Consider the following 14254-nt stretch of genomic DNA (forward strand, 5'->3'; position numbering starts at 1 on the left):
AGTGTTCACAAATATATCCAATGGCGGTTTTTCTTTTTCCCTTCCCCATAGCTGTGCCTGATCCTCCAGAGGATCCGGAGGTCCTCAGTAAGACAAAAAAGTCTGTTACCCTCTCTTGGTTCACACCTTTGCATGATGGAGGAAGTCCCATTCTGGGCTACAGAGTGGAGATCCGAATGGTAGACAGTGCCCTCTGGCTTCCATGTCATTCTGAGCCTGTGCGTAACACTGAATTTGTGGTTGAAAATCTCAGTCCAGGCAGTGCCTACAGGTTTAGAGTGGCAGCCATCAACAGAGCAGGGATAGGGGAACCTGTTGAGCTGCCTCAGACTGTTCAGCTTGGTGAGTGAATGTACGCTTCACTTAACACAACAGTTTAGCTGCTTTTTTCTGTGACGTTGTGTTTATAATTGCAATTGCAGTTCATGTTTTATGTCACATGGTGATATGAGATCGAGCTTTATGCAAGTGCAACATTCTAGCCAAAGATGTAATGCTAGAAACCAAGGAATTTTGATATTTTATAAACTTTAATATCATTTGTTTTTCTTCTCTTCTTGTAACACAGAAGCACCTCCTCCGCCACCGATTACACCAGGTAGGTCACTGTACACTGTATATGTGGTACTTTTTGTATTTCTCCACAAGCTCTGCTGTAGCCCTAATGTAGCCCTGCACATAAATGTTAAACGTTAGGATTAAGCACCAATTAAAGAGGGCGTGGTGCTGCATGGACCATAACTGTAACTCCATTGTGGTATATGTGTAGATGCAAAAGAGGAAGTGACCGAGGTACTGGGACAGCCCAGTCTTCCTCCTGAGGCTGCTGAAGAAGGTGATCTCCATGAACTTTGGGAAGCATCAGCCAAGAAACGACGCATGAGTCGGGAGCCAACTCTGGACTCCATCTCTGAACAACCAGAGGAGGATGGCAAAAGGGGTCAGAGCAAATTAGACCAGAATCAGCTTCCACAATCTGAGAAAGTGGAAGTCAAATCAGCAGAGAAGGAGCAGGCCATTGTGTCAAAGAAGCAGACAGAAACCAGCCTGTGCACCAGCTCTGAGGATGAGTCTGTTTCTGGGCGTTCGACACTTGTTTCTTACCTCAAAAAGAGCAGCAAGACTACTGAGACAGTGACAAAGGAAGCAGATACTCTAGCCACTGAGAGGTTCTTCGCACATTTCCAAATGTCAGAGCAGAAAACTGTGCAGCAGACAGAAGTGAAAACAACTGTAGTTCAGCAAACTCAAGAAAAACACGTGTCTACAGAGGAAACTAGCATCATGGAGATCGGTAAAGAGGATGACCCTGAGCTCAGAGAAGCTGCTGTTAAGATTCAAGCTGCCTTCAAGGGCTACAAGGCCCGCAAGGACATGCGTCCTGTTTTTAAAGAAGTCTTCAAAGACCAGACTAAAGAACCTAATGGGACCATACATCTGGAATGTGTGACAGAAGGGAAACCTGATAAGGTCCGCTGGCTGAAAGATGGAGAACTACTGACAGATGGCAAGCATCATCATATTGATATCTATAATGATGGCACCTGCTCACTGGTCATTACTGCAATCACCACCAAGGACACTGGAGTTTACACATGTGAAGCCACTAACAAGTTTGGGGTAGCTTCTCACAGTGGTAAGGTGACTGTGGGAACGGTAAGAGAATCATCGGGCCGACGGCCGCTTACTGTAGGTTACAGTGCTGACAGTGAGCCTGAGAGCTCCTCCGGAAGTGAGATGGATGAGTCGCTGAGACAGGCAAGCAGACGCCTCCGGCGCCTGTTGCGCACGCGTCTCCCACCAGATGTTGAGGAAGAACCATTTGTCAGTGCAGATGAAGGAGACTTGCGAGCCCCAGACCCACAATCTTACCGTGAAGATGACAATTATATCTACATTCGTTTTGATTCACGGACAGAGGCTGAAGTTGCCTCTATGAGATTTCAGGAGATGTTTACAGTCCATGGGGTTCCTGTGGAGACCACAATCTTACCTGCAGGGCCTCACAAAGTGGAGCTGCGAATTAAAAAGATGGGCTACATACAAGATGGTTCACAGACGCCCACACAAGATAGACAGCCTCCTGCTTTCATGACTGGAGCTCCAGGTAAGAAGCAGCTTGCTCTCTGTTAATTATAACTTTCTTTATTCTTACACACATTTTGTCTGGTTAGTAATGCACCAAGTTCAATACACCAAGAATAGTTTCTCTGTAAGGGGTGGGATTTTTATTTTTGCTTTCCGTTTGCTCTTGTTGCCCAGCTGCACCGGTCTTCTTAACCGAGCTACAAAGTCAGGATGTTCCAGACGGTTATCCAGTCAGCTTTGACTGTGTTGTGATTGGCAAGCCACCTCCCACTGTTCGCTGGTATAAGGATGGCAAGCTGCTGGAGGAGAATGACCATTACATGATCAATGAAGACCAGGAGGGCTGCCACCAACTTATCATCACCACTGTGTTGCCTACTGACATGGGGGTCTATCGCTGCACAGCTGAAAACAGCAGTGGCATTGCATCTACTAAAGCTGAACTCAGGGTTGACAGTAAGTGAACAGATGATACAAGAAACACACATTTGCTTTTTAAATACCTGTCCTGGGATAATTGACTAGGCAAATTGTACAGCATCTGTACATCTTTAATGACTTAAAAAAGGAGAATTTGGTGCACAAATTTGAATTTATTTTGGACACCAAATTCTTGTTTTTTGAAGTCATTGAGATGTATGCTGTACATCATTCCACCCTGGAAAAAGAACAATTCAAAGACAGCATTAAATGTGGCGACTGTGGTTCAGGGGGGTTGGGAAGCTTATCTTGTAACCGGAAGGTTGCCGGTTTGATCCCCAGCTCTATCTCCAGCCCTATCTGTCTTGGACAAGACACAGACCTACTGCCTACTGATGATGGCCAGAGGGCCTGATGGCGCGATATGGCAGTCTCGCTTCTGTCAGTCTGCTACAACTGTAGCTTGCCTCCACCAGTGTGTGAATGTGAGAGTGGAATTTTAAAGCGCTTTGAGGGTCTCGAAAAGGCTATATAAATGCAATCCATTATTATTGTTATTAATAAAAGGGCAAAATTACTACAATATTCATGCCTGTAAATACATGCAAACTTCTGTATAGCTTGTTTTTTTAAAACAGAAGAGAACTTCAGACAAAGTCAGAGCAAAACTAGCATGCAGAATATGTGAGATGGACCTTGAGCCTCCCCTAATATAAAGGCAGGTTTCTCACCCTGCCTTTATATTAGGCAGGGGTAAAAAAACAAAAAAAAAACAAACCCACAAAACCTACAGCTATACAGATGTAGCATTTAACTGAAGCATGTTTATAAGAAGCATGAAGCTAATTTCCGAACCATAAATCAACATCTTAGAAAAGCAGAGTCTCTTTACACCTTAAGCATTGTATAACACTATAATAAAATTCCTCCATCAGTGTCTTGCAGCTCAGATTATGACACTGCTGCTGATGCCACTGAGACGTCTTCTTACGTCAGTGCCAAAGGATACATGTCCAGGTAAATTTATTTATGTTTATTTATTTATTTATTTATATGAACTAAACCTTTATATTGAGGCCTTCACATACAGTTATAGATATACTGGAGCTGCTGTGCTTTACTCTCCTCCAACAGGGAAACTGAGACCTTTGAGTCTGTAGCTGAAGATGATCAGCTACCGCAGGTTGTGGAGGAGCTTCATGATGTTCACGTCTGTCCAGGTTCACCTATTGCAAAGATGCAGCTTAAAGTAAAGGGTAAAGTAAAGATTTATTAATCCATCCCAGTGTTCTAAAAACATTGCATATGATTTAAGAATAATGTTTGTAAAATTTTTGTTGTTTTCCAGGTTTCCCGAAACCCAGAATATACTGGTTCAAAGATGGCCACCCTCTACGACCTTCAGAAAGAATTCATTTGTTAGCAGAGAGAGACGTTCATGGCGTGGAGATCACGGAGGTGAAAAAAGAGGATATGGGGGAGTACTCCGTCTACATCAGCAATGCAGCCGGTTCTGCTTACTCCTCTGCCCGGATGATAGTATTGAGTATGTATACACGTGCCTGAATACAAAATGCAAATCTCAAATGAAACGATGAGATACACTTTTATACATTTGCAACACTTTTTGTAACAGGTCCTGGGGAGATTTTACCACAAGAGAAAAAGGGTAATTTAACATTTACCCTACAAACCACAGCACAAGTATATGTACTTTCAGTAGACATGTCCATATGTTCAAAATGTCACGTTATACACTTTATTCTCACAGACCCTAAAGAGCCCCTGGTGCCACCCCGCTTCATTGAAAGGTTCAGCAATAGGAAGGTGAAACAAGGAACAAGCATCACTCTGTCTGTGAAAGTAGAAGGTGCGTTACTACACTTTGGGCTCTACCTGCCACGCAGCATTATTACAAAGTCTCCATATTCACCCTTCTTCTCTCTTAGGATCTCCTACTCCCATGGTCAACTGGCTAAAGGAGGAATCTTTGGAGGATGTCCTGTGGATCAAGCCTGACACTAAAGGATACAAAATAGCAAGCTCTGGGCGCCAGCACAGTCTCATCTTGATGGACGTGGGCACGGAGTACACTGGTGCCTACACCTGCATTGCAACAAATAAAGCTGGACAGTCCATCTGCACTGCTCACTTGGAGGTGGATGAGAGTAAGGAGAATAAAGTCATCAAGACACTTTATTTTGAAATGACAGGTTAAATGAGTGTCTTCTTATATCAGAAACACTTAGCAGAGCACTTTTCAAACCACCCTTCCGCTTCTTTTCTCCCTCCTCTCTAGCTCCTCAGCCCAAGAAAGAGACAGCGGCTTCAGAGTAAGTTATTTTTTTAAACCTTTTGATTGCCTTGCACATAAAAAGATGTCTGTAGTAAGTACATTTAATATAAATGTAAATACATGACAAATTTTAATACTGAAATCCACTCAGGGTTCTTGGGATTACAGTTAGTCCTCCACAGGAAGACACTAGCAGAGGAAAAGGTAAGACATACTAGCTAATCATCAGGCCCAGTAATGTTTATTTTTGATAAGATATATAAATGAATAAAAATAAATGTTTATGGTGTTCTTTACTTTTTGCCAACCCTTAAGAGGGCAAAATGCCTTTCCTAGGTGAAGTAGGTTCAGAGGAATTCCTCATGAAACTCACCTCTCAGATCACTGAAATGGTATCAGCCAAGATCACCCAAGGTAAGTGGACCATTATAGCTCTGCATTAAATATTCAGAGACTAATGAGTTCATAGTACTTTATAAAATACAAACCTTTATGTCCATAAGGCATTTCAGAACTGGTCTATTCCGGCTTCAAGTCTGGTTTAAACCAAGATAAATGAATGATTATGCTAGCATTGGACTGTAGCTCCCTCTCAACAAGTCTCATAAACAGTTTAGATTAGGATATAGTTAAGAAAAACAAAAGGTTTCACCTCAAGAGAACATACATTCTCAGGAGAACAAACATTAAATTATATGACTTGAACGATCACAACACCTTCAATCTCTTAAATTACCTTGTGTCTGTAGTTGGACTAAAAATGTGCAGGTTAACTATCCATATTCCCTCTGCAGTGACTGCATTTGGTAGTTACTAATGCTGAAGACTGAAGTATGGATCATAAATTATGTCGCATACAGTGCTTCTGTTGCATTGCTCTGTTATTTTCTTGTCAGGTTTGGTTGAATTCTTTGAATTCATTCTGGCTGTTTAAGAAATGTTTAATCCAAATGCTTTAATGCTTAAATACTGAACTGGCTATCACTTTCCTTTGTTTCTGAACACCAAACCTGACCGAGGAATGTTTCTTAGTGCCATGTTAGTGCTTGTCTAGTGCACGCTTTAGTTTATTTATGCATTTATGACATAAAATCTCCCATTCCTTCATACAGACATCATTTCCTAACCACCTTTACACCCATTAGTTTATCACTCCCACTAAATAAATACTCATTAAATGATTAATTTGTTATTCAGACAGTTTACAGAATCATGAAGTGCTCCAGTGGATGAAATCTTGGCCCAAATCTGCCAGTATGTATCCCAAGTGCATCAGCATCACAGATACTCTGCAGCTTTCCACTGAAATATTTTCTATCTATTAATAATGACTTTATAAAACAGTTTTCCTTACATTTCCTTTTACATACAAGAAATATTTAGTTATACATACAACAACTCTATTTCAGTGTCAGCTTAATAACATCTAAGCCATCCCCTTTTATTTCTATTAGTGCCCTCTATATCTCCTTACTCATCTTCAATGAGTTTTCTCATCCTTTCTCTTGTTACTAAAATAGTTTTTGCAATAACCTATGAAGCTTCTGTATAAGTGGAATACATGCTCACCAAGCAGACATGTATGTGGAGAGCTGAGATAAAAGTGTTGCTGCCTGTTGTCATGATACTAATACAGTAATACATGTTAGAGCGTTAGAATAATTAACCACTGTGGATTTCTCCCCTCTGTTTTTGCATCGTAAAAAATATATCGTTACTTCAGTATACAGAAAAATTCAAATTGACCAGGTAAATACAACACTGGTACACGCTAGCACACAGTTATGTTTTTAAATATATATTTAAGCTGATGGACCTGAGTGAGTGTGGGTACTAATACCTACTGCATAGGTTTAAAGGACAGATTATACTAATGGGACATTTCCACACGACTGACCTGTCTTCCTCTGACTTCCTCCTTACTGCTCCAGCTTCATTACGCGTACCAGGTGGTGACAGTGATGATGAGACCAAGACACCTTCTCCATCACCTCATCACGGTCGCTCCCGTCCTCCCTCCCTCATTGCTGACTCCTCCTCTGAGTCTGATGAAGGAGATGCCAGGGGAGAGGTGAGATACAAAAAAATTCCATTAAGTTCATAATGTTCATAAATATTTGGCAAATAAAAGGTTTATATCAGAATTTCATCAAGTAAACACTGACACACCATGGCAGGATACTATATAAAACAAGGAAATGAAAGTTTTAATGCAGCAGTTTTATTTGAAGAAATAAAGGGAAATTCAATTAAGTTTTTTTATACATAGACAGGTGTGAATGGTTATCTGTCTCTGTGTGTTAGCCTTGGGGCAGATTGGTATTCTGTCTCTCACCCTCTGACAGCTGGGATAGCTTCCAGTCCCCCTGCAATCCTGTCATTAATACACACACATATATATATTTTTTTATAGATGTTTGATATCTATGTAGCAACAGCTGATTACAACCCCATCGTGGCGAGCAAAGATTCCATCTCTCTAAAAGAGGGACAGTATGTTGAGGTTTTGGACTCGGCTCACCCACTCAAGTGGTTAGTTCGGACCAAACCCACCAAAACGACACCATCCCGCCAAGGCTGGGTCTCACCGGCCTACCTGGACAAAAAACTCAAAGTATGTCTCAAGACAATTGCTTCCAGCTCGCCACTGCATGTTGCATGCATTGGGTAATATTTTTAATTTTTTTTTAAATTTGTATTACAGCTCTCCGCTGATGCTGGCGATCTTCCAGAAACAAGTGTGGAAGAGGTGTCTGAAGGAGAATACAAGAGAAAATTATTGTAAGTAAAGCATATTTGTCGTGACAAAGCAAACCAACCAAAGAACCATAACAAACTATTAATATGTGCTTCTAGCCAACTGATCCAGGAACTGATAAACGGAGAATCAGAGTTTGTCAAGGAGGTGGAATTCTTCACCTCCCATCACCTAAAGCATGCAGACAGTTCTGATGCACCGCCTGATGTCACCAGTCAGAAAGAGGCTATTTTCAGAAACATTGATGATATCAAATCCTTCCATAGCAAGTGAGCTCACCTCTTAAATGTTATTTTCAGCCATTTTTTAGTATAATCAGAAGTATGCGTATGTGAATGCATCATTCTTATGATTTTCTTTTTAGGGCATTCCTTCCGAAGTTGAATGACTGCGACACTGATGACGACATAGCCATGTGTTTCCTGAAGAACAAGGAGGGCTTTGAGAAGTACCTTCAGTATCTTGTAGGTCAGAGTCAGGCTGAATCTGCCATCAGTGACAAGAGTGTCCACAGCTTCTTTAAGGTAACAGCAGAATTGTTATTGCTATACTATGAATTACAAATGTGCCAACTGTTAAAATCTTTTTTTTAAAACCCCAAAAAACAGGAATATACTGACACAGCGCAGGCTAATTCAGACCCTGCAGATCCACCAGTAAGAAGCATAAATGCCTATCTCCAACAACCACTGGAGAGGATTCAGAAGTACAAGGCCTTCCTGAAGGTAATAGAGTGCATGCATACAATCATCTTAGAGTCAGTTATTTACTTTACAGTCATTTGCTTTTAGAGCCTTTAAATTATGTCCACGATCAGTGTAACTTCAGTTTTGTTGAAATTTCTGCTGCAACATCTTCAGGAGCTCATTCGAAACAAAGCAAGAAATGGTCAGAACTGCTGCCTGCTGGAAGAAGCTTTTGCAATGGTGTCTGCACTCCCTCAGCGTTCTGAGAATACCCACCATGTCGCCATGATTGAGAACTATCCTGCCACCCTCGAAGTTCTTGGAGAACCAATTAGACAGGTACCACGTTGCTGCCGACTGTGCAGGGTCTCGATTAGACATAAGCGTTTGACTGTCTGCATATGCTTACTCTCTCCCACCAGGGGCCTTTCCAAGTGTGGGAGGGTGCTCCTGGAATTAGAACGTCCTCTAGAGGTCACCACCGTCACGTCTTCCTCTTTAAGAACTACTGCATTATCTGCAAGCCCAAGAGAGACAGCAACACTGATACACAAGCATATATTTTCAAGAACATGATGAAGGTAAGTGTTTTTAACATAATCTAGTTTCATCTTTTCTTTCATGGTCAGCGGCCTAAATGATGTTTGTTGGTTTCTTTATCTTGTTTCAGCTGAATAACATTGATGTGAATGAGACAGTGGAGGGTGATGACCGTGCCTTTGAGATTTGGCATGAGCGCGAGGATTCTGTGAGGAAGTACACTTTACAAGCCCGAACTGTTACCATCAAGAACTCATGGCTGAGAGACCTCAGAGAACTGCAGCAGCGATACAGCATGCCTGCATGGAGTGAGTGGGACTCCATGCAGTTTTACTTTTTTCTTTACCTCTCTATTGCTTGGAATTTCTAGCGCAGCTTTTTATACCAAACTATTTTCCAGGTTCCCCTGATTTTGATGAAATTCTGGCAAACTGCACAGCAGAGCTGGGCCAGACTGTTAAGCTGGCCTGCAAAGTTACTGGAGTACCCAAACCTGCGGTTACCTGGTACAAGGGTGAGGCATTTCCTCTGTGGTTATTAGCCATGTGGGGTGACATTCAAAGATTGTTTCATGAGTGGTTTTGTTTACTTGTTGGATGCAGATGGACGCGCAGTGGAGGCAGATCCTCATCACATCATCATCGAGGACCCTGATGGTTCCTGCACACTAATCCTGGACAATATGACTGCAGATGATTCTGGTCAGTACATGTGCTTTGCCACAAGTCCAGCTGGCAATGCCAGTACTCTGGGAAAGATCACAGTTCAGGGTAAGTGGCACATCATACCTATATATAGGATGATCCTAAGAGTATTCTTTTCTACTGCTTCATTACACTTTTCTTGTGAAAAATGATGAATAGTCTAAAACATAAAACACTGTCATGTGTTTCTTTTAGTACCTCCTCGCTTTGTAAATAAAATAAGGAATGCCATCTTTGTTGCCGGTGAGGACGCTCAGTTCACCTGTGTAATACAAAGTGCCCCCAAGCCCAAAGTGAGGTATGGATACCTTCCTTATGTTTTCTTCTTTCCTTCATTTTGATTCAGTTTTGCAAATTTTTTCGAATATCAGCCCCGTCCTCTAATCCTGTCTGCATGTGTCCCCGTTCAAGGTGGTTCAAGGACGGCAGGCTGCTGACTGACCAGCAGAAATATCAGACCTACAGTGAGCTCCGGAGTGGCGTTCTGGTTCTGGTAATCAAAAACCTGACAGAGAGAGACCTTGGACACTATGAGTGCGAGGTTGGTCTAGACTAATTCATTTCCATTTATCTGTATTAGTTTTGTGACATTTCAGAGTGTACATAATCTCTGGGCAATCACTTAGTAAGGTTAAGACCATACAACATTACATAGAGAGATCCAACAATTTGAAAGCCCTGTTGCAAGTAACAGTAAAATAAATACATTTAAGAGGAAGAAATGTCTGACATGAAGAGGCTCTGGGAGGGCAGTTATAATATGTGAGACAGGGAGACTCGTGAACCTCAAGTTTTGTACACTTAATGTTAAATGATTGACAGAAGTACTCGAAATATATTAGGATCATTAAAACTATTAAGATCTATTTGTTCAGAATTTGGAGTACTGTAAGAGGTCTCAATACAAGAAAATATCTCAGATAATTACAAAAATAACATTTCCTTTATTTTTAAGGGTCAATGAGGGGAGATTTTAATGCAGGTCATGCATTTGCCTTTGTGCCTATAAATTAGTTTCAAGATAGTTGATATTAATTAGCAGCAGTGAGTTACATTTACGACTCTAAAAATATATCTGTTGGATTTCAGTTGTCGAACCGTCTGGGCAGTGCAAAGTGTGCTGCTGACTTGGTCCCCCCCTCTGCTGTGGCTCGCTCTGGTGAGCAGGCCATCACCATTGAAGGTAGCAAGTCTGGCTTTATCCATACAGTCTTACTCTTTTTGGACGTTTTGTGGTTTTTAATGAGCAGAAAATGCTTTGAGTGCAGCTTTAGCAATGCATAATAACCATCATGCTTTGTCCATGTTCCTCCCACAGTTACCGAGCAGGAGACGAAAATGCCAAAGAAAACCATCATCATGTAAGTACGATCAAAGTAAGATGAATGCTGTCAGGTAGGAATAGTTGGATGTTGAAAAATCTTGGATTTTCTTAACCTAACACTACAGTATATTTTAATAAAATAATTTCTATATAATATATATTTTAGGAATCTTTAAGGGGGTTCTTTTAAGATAAAGTTCCACTGCAGTTTTTGGGTTCATGTATCCGTGTAGGTATTGTTTTATTAGATAACATTGCCCATCATAGGGCATTTGGGGCATTTTTCTGTATGTGTGTGTGTGTGTGTGTGTTTTTTTTCCCTCTGGCTCCATGTATGCATTGTGTAGTATTTATAGCCTCGATGCAAAAGGAATCTATCACAAGGATAATGAAAGGGTGGACTGTTCTCATCAGGGTGCTGTCTACTTCAACTGTCAGCCTAATCACTGCAGCTTATTACTATCCTATTATTTTTAAATCCAAGACTCCAAGCAAGGTTGATTTTATTTACATAGGCCTAATGCACTTCTTATTCCAGTGAGGAGACTATAACCACCGTGGTGAAGAATCCTCGAATGAGAAGACACAGATCACCTGGCTTGAGTCTTGCTGGTGTCCACCGCTCTGAGACTTCCACCCCCGAGCCTCCTACAGCCAGGACAAGGAGGATGCCCACTCCAAGAAAGCCCACTATCCCAACTCTCTATGTTACTGATCCCCAGGGGGCGGAAGCCAGGGGAACAGAGAGCAAGCCCAGGTGGGTTGAAGTAGAAGAGGTCATCGAGTATAAGGTTAATAAGTCTCCCAGGCTGTCCAGGAGGAGAGGTATTTCACCAGCAGGGTCTGATCGTGCAGGCACTCCCTTGAGACCCAAAAGGTCTCCAGTGGAAAATCCAAATGCTAACAATTCCAACAACAAGCTTGTGGAGCAAGCACAAGCCCAGCTGCAGGGAGACATCAGCAGCCAGCCGCTCTCCTGGGAGGAAGAGGTGACTGATGCTGCATCTGGATCTGCTTCTGGAGAGCCGCACGAGCTCTCTTCTGTCCTCGCTACAGCTGGAGAAGATGACGACGACCTGGATGATCAACAAACTGTAATTTTTGAACCCGATGACAAGGAGGATACATCTGCAAGAAAGCAAGAGCCTGTGTTCCTAAAACAAGGAGATCGTGTTTTAACCTTTGAGGACTTGGAGGATTACGTCCCAGAGGAAGGAGAGACTTATGGCTCCTCCCACACGCAACACGTTGACGAAAAGCCTTGTGAGATCTCTGTGCTTCAGAGAGAGATTGGCGGTTCTACAGTGGGACAGCCGGTACTTCTCAACGTGGGCCGGCCTGATGTGGTGCCCCGGCAAAGGACTGGCTTCTTTAGTCGGTTCAGGGAGAATCTCTCCAGCAGCCTTTTCTCATCTGCTGTCCCACCGCAGGCCAGGGAGGCTCGGTCCAGGGCGGAGAAGAACGTGCCTATTCAAGTGAGCCATGCAAAGCTGGAAGTGAAGCCTTCGTACTGCTCAGAGGTGCAGAGAGTTGAGGGCAGGCAGCAGAGTTTTAAAACCAAAGTGTCAACTCAGACCTATGGTTACACATCAGTTGGCAATCCTGTCACTCTTCAAATTAGAGATGACCTTTATCAGAACCAGTGAAAAGCAAACATTTAATTTGGCATCACAAACCCTCTTAGTCTTAAATAGGGACATTCACTATACATAAAAATACAGATCGTAACCTGAGCAACATTTACTGCATTTGACAAACCATTCCATTTTTAGCCTGCCAATCAGATAATAGCGTCATCCTTAGATATTTTCTTGACAGATTGTTAGACTCTACTGTCTCTTACAGATGAGATGGAAACTATAGGGATAACGGTTTCACTGTAGGCAGGTTTCAGTCTGATGCTGTTCTGCTATAAAACATATACATGTTGTGTGATGTACAATATGCATGATGGGCAGAAGCTAAGAAAGGTCTGACATTTACTGATTAAAACCTTCATATCTAATGGTGAGTTGAAGTCTTTAAATAAAATAAATGTTTTTTGGTTATACATACAGTGATTGACAAATTTATGAGACCGCCACCCCCAGTGTAAGGTTTATGTCACAGCTCCCTAAATTAACAGTACTGGTGATTACCAAAATCAGTTTTATGTTTCTGTTATGGTTAATCCACTGGTATGCCATATTACAGTTATTTACTCGCATGATTGTTATAATTAATTTGTGACTGCAGAGAAATCTAGTGTCTATTTTTTATTGGGCTTTATTGGGTATAAAATGCAATTTTGAGAGATAACAAATTACAGTGATGTTTAACAGTGTACCTACGCTGAATGATCAGCTTTACTCCCCAGTATTAACTGATCCAGATGTAATCCTTAGTCCATTGCTACATACATGAATAGGATTTATATTTTTTCAGGTTTTACTTTGGTACCATTCAGGCCATGCTATGGCACTTTGGATTCCTGGAGCTGGAAATATTGGGAGGTAATGAGATGCATGTTTCAAGTAAGCAACACTGAATATAAAAGTAGTGTAAACTTGGGGACTGTTGTGTTTCAGGAGCTGTTAGTTAATCAAATTAGAGAATTACAAGTCTCTACTACATTATTTTGTGGTGTTGTGAATGATTCCTTAGTGAGCAGTTTATAAACACGACATTTGTGCGAGCAAATCATTTGGTAGGTGAACAGATGCCTGTTTCCAAGTTCCTACCATCAACTAACTGAATTTTTTACTCAACTTCTTTGGCATTTGTGTGCTAGTGCAGTGAAACAGCCTGTAAACTCAGGCTGTTACAGGGATATTCCTATGCAAGTGACAAATATGTAGATGAGTGACTGCATGTATTTGCTTCTCCAAGACAGATGTGTTTCTCTAGAATAACCAGTTGTCATCTTATATTTGATTGAGCGCAGATGTTTATGCAAAGTACTTGAGCTTGCAAAATTTACTACCTTTTTAGTGCAATTTAAAAGTAACTAGAGTAACTTCCTAATTAAACGTGTGGTGTTTGTGTTGATCAAAAGGTGTCTGTTAAAAGGATGATTTTATGTAATAATTTTAAATCACAAACTGATTGTACTTGCTTGTACTGTACATGTGTAGTTTTGGACAAAACATGGTTGAGTACAACGTGTTCAATTGAATAAAAGTACTGCAAATACGCCACATAATTAGCTTCTGTAGTAATTTCTTTATATAGCACAAATTTGGCATTGTTGTATGGTAACATATTTACTGATGTTTCAACAGAAAAGTCATAGTGCTGGACATTAACTGAGTACATGTTTACAACAAGCACATTTCTATAACAGCTAGTTTGGTTTTAAAGAGGCCTTCGTGTATTTGTTCAGCATGAACAAACATCGTAACATTTGCAAGACTTGAATTTAAATGGTAGCATCAGGAACATAAAGCTCTCTGTGCAAAG

At 41.3% G+C, this 14254-nt stretch overlaps 1 protein-coding gene across 1 annotated transcript in view; it reads left to right on the forward strand.

Moving 5' to 3' along the window:
* obscnb (obscurin, cytoskeletal calmodulin and titin-interacting RhoGEF b) overlaps positions 1–13952 on the forward strand; it is a 55223-nt gene extending 41271 nt beyond the window's left edge. Inside the window, exons 54-82 of the mRNA XM_065469520.1 lie at positions 52–342; positions 770–2107; positions 2263–2544; positions 3444–3525; positions 3643–3764; positions 3857–4054; positions 4145–4177; positions 4280–4378; positions 4458–4676; positions 4808–4841; positions 4956–5008; positions 5120–5218; positions 6002–6058; positions 6736–6875; positions 7218–7418; positions 7509–7585; positions 7661–7831; positions 7927–8086; positions 8171–8287; positions 8423–8587; positions 8671–8829; positions 8919–9096; positions 9189–9302; positions 9391–9558; positions 9688–9790; positions 9904–10033; positions 10582–10675; positions 10811–10853; positions 11355–13952. Coding sequence (XP_065325592.1) covers positions 52–342; positions 770–2107; positions 2263–2544; positions 3444–3525; positions 3643–3764; positions 3857–4054; positions 4145–4177; positions 4280–4378; positions 4458–4676; positions 4808–4841; positions 4956–5008; positions 5120–5218; positions 6002–6058; positions 6736–6875; positions 7218–7418; positions 7509–7585; positions 7661–7831; positions 7927–8086; positions 8171–8287; positions 8423–8587; positions 8671–8829; positions 8919–9096; positions 9189–9302; positions 9391–9558; positions 9688–9790; positions 9904–10033; positions 10582–10675; positions 10811–10853; positions 11355–12462 — 6035 coding nt within the window. The 3' untranslated portion in view covers positions 12463–13952. The remainder of the gene's footprint in view (positions 1–51; positions 343–769; positions 2108–2262; positions 2545–3443; positions 3526–3642; positions 3765–3856; positions 4055–4144; positions 4178–4279; positions 4379–4457; positions 4677–4807; positions 4842–4955; positions 5009–5119; positions 5219–6001; positions 6059–6735; positions 6876–7217; positions 7419–7508; positions 7586–7660; positions 7832–7926; positions 8087–8170; positions 8288–8422; positions 8588–8670; positions 8830–8918; positions 9097–9188; positions 9303–9390; positions 9559–9687; positions 9791–9903; positions 10034–10581; positions 10676–10810; positions 10854–11354) is intronic.
* The last annotated feature ends 302 nt before the right edge of the window (positions 13953–14254 follow it).

This window comes from Pelmatolapia mariae, linkage group LG18 (genome assembly GCF_036321145.2).
Source record: "Pelmatolapia mariae isolate MD_Pm_ZW linkage group LG18, Pm_UMD_F_2, whole genome shotgun sequence".
In the NCBI taxonomy this organism is placed as follows: Eukaryota; Metazoa; Chordata; class Actinopteri; order Cichliformes; family Cichlidae; genus Pelmatolapia; species Pelmatolapia mariae.